At 36.7% G+C, this 6,553-nt stretch overlaps 1 protein-coding gene across 1 annotated transcript; it reads left to right on the top strand.

Moving 5' to 3' along the window:
• Positions 1–5,068: 5,068 nt before the first annotated feature.
• On the top strand, positions 5,069–5,656 carry Smp_085300 (60S ribosomal protein L22, putative). Its single transcript, XM_018791728.1, has 4 exons — positions 5,069–5,131; positions 5,164–5,280; positions 5,319–5,440; positions 5,475–5,656. Exons 1-4 carry the CDS (start codon positions 5,120–5,122, stop codon positions 5,617–5,619), a joined length of 396 nt encoding a protein of 131 aa, XP_018645144.1. The 5' UTR covers positions 5,069–5,119; the 3' UTR covers positions 5,620–5,656.
• The last annotated feature ends 897 nt before the right edge of the window (positions 5,657–6,553 follow it).

Below are 6,553 nucleotides of genomic sequence, written 5' to 3'. Positions count from 1 at the left end.
CAGACAAATGTACCCGCGCTCAGGGTTGACGTTCACTCCCGGACTATAACTTAGTAACTTTCTCTCCAAGGGTCATCTCGCTATTCATGTGGCTAGTGAGTCCAGATTGCTACTAGCTTGTGCAATAATAACCATGATATTCGAGGAAGTTTTTGTCTTCTGTAAAGGCAATATTTTGACATCAAAGGATGGCTATTAATTTATAAGTTTTAGCGGCCATAATAAAAGCGAAGTGTAAAAGACTTCAATGATATTTCTCGTTTCGCCAAAACTAACAGGCTGTTCAGTGTAGCGGTAAATAAATCAAAATACATAATTCTGTAAGTTTTAGGCACGATTAGCGGCCTGCTTGAATACCTTGATATTTCAACAAGTTAACTGTGTTTGTTTTAACACATTATTATGTCTACTGACCTCATAAACGATTCAAGTGAGTTCATGAAAAGTTATCGACCTATCGCTGCACAGGTTACAAAAAAAGTATAATCAGAGGCAACGTGAGGGCTGGCAATATGCATTTAAAAGAACGAACATTGTTCAGATGTCTATTGCTGTACTTCTGTCATCTGAGAAAAAGAAACTTGTTGAAATACTTATTGTTGAGAATTCTTTAGTGTACTAAGAATATAGTCAAGCCGTTGATAATAATGGTGACCTCACTAGATTTATTGGACAGATCCCTACTACAAGTGCTCACCCACGCATCCCGCTGTGCTGTTCATCCGTTACAACAACTAGTTAACTTAGATCATGCTCCTCTAGATATGCCGACTATCTTCCGAGTATATCTCCGAACTCTCATATTTTTGATTTCTGATTTACTGCGTTTACAATAATTCGATTGCGAATCTGCTTCAAACAAATCGTAGTCGGTACACGAATATCCGCTGCAACTTTGAGCTAGATTCTGTTAGCCTAAGGCAAATGAAATATTAAACTGTGATATTTTTTGAGTTTCGAACATGTAATGTTAACAATTATCCAAAGTGCTGGGAATAAAGAGTCCAGTAAATAAGATAGACCATATTATCTGCCTACCAGTTTAGACCAAAAGTAAACAGAACAGAATAGCTACTGAACACAAACTCTAACATGAATATGGATATTACTATCTCACTTATCCGTTCCAAACTAATCTTGTGTAAAGGGGGATGGGGTATTGAACTACTTATCCTGTACGGTCGTGTCAATGTTTCGTTTAATAGCCTCAGTGTCACTACTTCCTTACCACGTTCGTGGTTGTATCGCGTGGAATCTTCAGGTCGTCGTTGGAATCAGGGGTCATAGAGAACACACAACGAAAACAGTTGCGATTGAAATCATGCCAGTATTCCGCTTTACTTGTTGACTGCCTGATCTCGGATTCCAAATACAAGAAGTTCGTTTGTGCTCATTTAGTTATGTGAGGTCTAAATATTGTTATTTCTGGGATAACTGGTTTGCACAATAATTCACATACTTCTACTCGTCACACTGGCGTCGCGATGAAGCTTGTGATGGAACAGTTGGACAGACATCCGAATGTTGATGCTTTTGAGGATTATATGGAAAGGTTCGAAATCTTGACTATGACCAAGAAAGATGTTGAGGATGTTAATGTTGTGGCTCATCTCCTTAAATGCATCGGAAAAGTAGTTTACAGTTTGTTGAAAACAAGTTCTTAATGAGTTAGAATTTGATTGCACTCCTTATGGTATCGTATCAGATGTTATTTGTCCTCATGATGGATTTGTCTCTAATGATATTCCTAACAAATGTGACAAATATGTTCCGAATGAGTTGAATTTCAGTTAGATTTCTGATTTCACCTTATCAGATGTTGGATATTCTCACAACAAATGCATGTAGAGTAAATGATTTCATACGAACTGATATTTATACTTATAGCAAAGTCACTTTTTATGAATCCTCTAACCAATATGAGAAATGTGGATGTGAATATTCAACATTATTTTGTGTGGAGAATGGTGTCGAAAAATCTGTGGTTCAAATTCCAGATATCAGTGATTTCAGTGCACAACCGACATGGTGAACACATACAATTCCAGGACTCACATGAGTCCGGTTCAATTTCGGTTGTTAATTTTAATGCTAATGAGTATATTCTACATAACACAGAGTTGGCATCCCATGCACAATCTGGCAGGCATACAACGAACTTCAGGAAAAGATATACAATCGATTACAGAAACTTAGATTAAAATTTCAGCTGTGGTTTTTGTATGAATTGATTATTCCTTTGTACTTGTTGACTGCCTGATTTCGAACTCGAAATGCAATAATTTCGTTTGTTCCCTTTTACTTCTATTTGGCTCTAATTAAATTATTTCTGTGATTCTTGGTTCTTATGATAATCCGAACACTTCTACTCACCACATTCCTCCATATTTCTCTCTGACTAATCACGTAGTAAATTATTTAGTAACCGGTGTTTTACGTTATTGCTCTTTCCAGAGTATCTTCGACAGTTTGAACACAAATAATGGCTTTCTAGAAAACTTCAATCTTATTGAACCAATAAGATGTGTAAAGTGAGCTCATACACAATCTCACGTAGTAGTAGTAGTAGCAAGCAAATTTCCAAATCAAATGGTTTGTAAGTTTTCGACGTTTATATTGTTCATTTAACTTAAAGCATACCTAGATACAGGCTCTCGATCAAGCACATTCGGCACGGTAAATAAGTCAGTGCAGCTAGAAAAACTGATTACTTGTGTTTGTTCTTTTACTTCGGTGGAGATCCTTTTTGTATCATTCGAGAAAGACTTTCATTACTTCAGGAATGTCATAGATGGTTTAGAGAGCTGCTGAATTTGAAAAACTCATCACGAAGTGTTGGTACGTATCTACAGTGGGGTCCAGAATACTAACTAATCACATAGCAGCTAACGTTATTTCCACAAAGTACTTGAATTATTCTGTTAATAACAGATTTCAGGTATAATGTTGAGTGCAGATGAAACCGAAGACCAATATGGCTATCAGGAATCATAATATTTGAGCTTATACTGAGATACATGAGTGTGAGGCTAATAAGATTGCCATCTAGAACGAGCAGAAGAGCTCCACAGGAGCCATGCCTAGATGAAGCCAAGATTCTTGACCATTCGATCTCAGTTGAGAATCCCTGTGAAAATGACAACTTCAACATCTACGTCCAGTAAGATTTATGAACTGCCTGTGGATCCAATTCTCAAAAGATTTTCCTGTAGTTCGAATATGACTGATAATTCTATATTTCCACATTCTGTCACTGAGGTTCAAACTACGGGATAATTACTAGAGGTCGTGAATGTTGAGTTTGTCAAGTACTAGAAGGTTTTACATTTTGCGCAAACGGTCGTGAAAAGTTTGGAAGTTACTATCCAGTGATACCGTTGTCCAAAGCCATTCAGACACAAGTGGTAAGACGATTACGCTGAACAAAGCAAGTATAAATATATGAGTTTTAAAAAATCGGACAATTCACACAGTGATTTATTGGTACGAAGAGGATTCTGGACGATGTAATACATTTTGGTATCTCACTTGTACTTCCGCACATCAGAGTAGTACTAGTTTGATGCAATAGGACGATTTTATATTATGTAATAATCAAGTCACTTGTACTAAACGTTAATAGTTGGTAATTTTTGCATTAGATGATCCTCGTTAACCTCCTGCTATTGCTCGTTGACTGTAGATTAAAGTAAGAAATTTGATGGTTAGCTCTGCTGGGTAATAGAAGAAAACAAGGATACATAATGCACCGGGAAGTCATTTTCTTCTAAGTGTTCTAATACCTGAGTTAGTGAATAAAATCTTACAACACAATTTATCTAGAAAACTCGTTGCTTTGATACGGTCACAATAGAGGTATTGGCGTACATTGTCTCATATATATTCATTTGTGACTTTTCATACTCTTCGCCGTTGCATTGTGTGAGAAAACTGATGGTTAATTATAAACTTCTAACTTGTTACACATTTTGGGTACTAGTATACCAACACTGTTTATACATGAAGTTCAATGGATTTTAGCAAATCGGCTACAACAAAACATTGTTCGAAACACTAATTCACACAGTAGAAAGAATATGTACTTCCAACTAACTTGAAGACAAATTTGCAAACATTGTGAAGCATCTATGAAGCAGCTGTCATCCACAAAGATTTATTAATAAATATAAAGACACCGAGGATAAGAAGTCGGATGTGGTTGTCGTAAAAAAAGTCAGTCTCGACCTACAGAAAACCAACAGATGCTGTTCACATTGATTTCAGTTAAGCCCTTGAGTTTACAAATCATGATATGAAGCTGTGAAGTATTGGAGTTTCCGAATTCTTGTTAAGGCGTATTAAACATTTTCCGAAAGGCGTCTGGCAGAAAAAGGGAATAAAATACAAATGCTCTTCGTGGAAACTGTAACTCAGTGCACTATACTGTATACGTTGTGTGAATAAACCCCTGGGAATAGCTAAGTCTCTGAAGTTATTTTCTACTGATGGTGTTAAAATTTGACAATGCTTAAATATGGATGCTGATATATGTGCATTCTAGGCCGACCTACACGTTCTTGAGTGTTGGTCTAAATATAATTATTATCTGTTACGTATATCGACATGCACACTAGACATGCCAATACAAATATTCAGAGGAGGTGTCAGAGGCCTCGATACCATATCACCATGATATTATATGTATACATAAGTCCTATTCCTAAGAAAAGTGCTCATTCATATTCAGATGCGGCTAAAATTTTAGGTGCGTTATGGGCATTTAGATAATTAATTGGCAAGTTATATGCGAGCGTGTTCGCTGCTGAATACACAACCGTAGTGAAGTACAAACTGGAAAGCTATGTTTAGATCACAGTCCCTTGTTTAAATTATGAGTTTGATATTTTGTAAAAGCACGTTCGGAGATTTGAGGCTTTCCGTACACAATGCTTCCTGAGACTACAAGAAAAACAAAGGCGCTAACAGCAGCTTACTAGCAAAGGATTGCCAAATTTCATCTCCCTTCCGATATAAATACACTGATCTGAAAACTGAAGATTGGAGTTTGATTACTCCAGTTTACACTGTTTTGGCGGTCGAACGGTCTTTTCTACTACGGCGGGCAACAACTAGTTTCAGCATGGTTGCAAAAGTAGTCTCTATTGTTTTATTTATATTCTATAGTCCGTCCCTAAACCAAAGACGCATAAACCAGCCTCAAAGAAAAAGCAGGTCCTGAAGTTCAGTATATGCATTTCTCCCGGAGTTATGGATGAAGATATAGTTAGCCCTAGTTTACTAGTATGTCAATATGTCTGCTGTAATTGTAATTCTTTCAGGAGAAATATTTAAAAGAACACATAAAAGTGAATAAAAAGCTCAATAATCTAGGGAAAGATGTTCATGTTGAACGTGACAAGTCAACCATACATGTTACCGCTAACATCCCTTTCTCAAAAAGGTGAGTTTTGCCACTTGGTAATTCAAATCTCCAGGTATCTTAAATACCTGACAAAGAAATTCCTCAAGCGCCACAAACTGCGGGATTTCCTTCGTGTTGTAGCGAAATCAAAGGACTCTTATGAATTTCGGTTCTTCAACTTTGAAAATGAAGATACGGATGATGAAGAGGAGAATTAATCGTTATGTGTAATAAATGTATAAATGCCGGACAACCATTGTCATTCTTCTCATCATGAGTAAACAGACTTCATGTTTCCCTAGGAACTAGCTTAGTGTTCCAGACATATCAACTGTGTAGTATATTTTTGGCTAACAAACAGGTTGTTGAATGTCAGGTGATTGTCGTCAGTGGTTATGCTTTTGTCCTAATGATAAGCCAGCATAATAACTAAGGTAACCTCTGTATTTTGGCTTTCACACCTCAAGAACTTTATCTGCACAATGTTGAATTAGGCAGTCTTCAAAATAATATTAATGGTCTAAAGAATCCTATTCAGTGTGAACATTTCCTACAAGGATTTCCACGCAGGTACTGCGTTTCAGTCTGCTTAATAAATATATAGGAGACGGTTAAAAGACTTTCTGCCATTATTACTCGTGTAATATATAGCTTTGATTTTCATAGGCGTCTAATCTTAGTATTATCAATTAGTTTGCTATGTTATTTGATTTACATCTGGCCAAGTTATGTATATATCATTAAAACTCATTAACTGTACACATTGACTTTTAGGAAGTAGAGTAGCAATGTCTGTTAGTCCTATGCTGTGAGTTATCGTCAAAGGAATCGACAACTTTTTTGTCCTACGTCCAGTATTCTGAGGGAACTAGTCAGTTAGATCCGAGTCAAGGATGATTTACCAACTGAACAACATGCAGACCAACAAAGCTGTTGATGTAGACAGTTCACGTGTATCACGACTTGGAGCTCCCCTCTTTTAACAAGTTCGCCACATATAGTGGTACTGTTCAGTCTGGTGACCTCCGAAGTTTTCCATGGTTCCTGCAGTGTACACAATGTGTGTGAGATTACTCGGGCGAACATGTAACTTAACAAAGCAATATGATACAATTAGTGATCTTGTTCTGAATCTGTCTGTCTATAAGTAAA

Source organism: Schistosoma mansoni (genome assembly GCF_000237925.1).
Source record: "Schistosoma mansoni, WGS project CABG00000000 data, chromosome 1 unplaced supercontig 0094, strain Puerto Rico, whole genome shotgun sequence".
NCBI lineage: Eukaryota > Metazoa > Platyhelminthes > Trematoda > Strigeidida > Schistosomatidae > Schistosoma > Schistosoma mansoni.
This window is presented reverse-complemented; position numbering and strand designations above follow the sequence as displayed.

Bases quoted from the DNA above. Each gene is read 5' to 3' on its own strand.
- Smp_085300 (XM_018791728.1), top strand. The intron at 5,281-5,318 runs GTATGTCAATAT...TAATTCTTTCAG, and splicing joins TAGTTAGCCCTAGTTTACTA to GAGAAATATTTAAAAGAACA. The intron at 5,441-5,474 runs GTGAGTTTTGCC...TCAAATCTCCAG, and splicing joins AACATCCCTTTCTCAAAAAG to GTATCTTAAATACCTGACAA.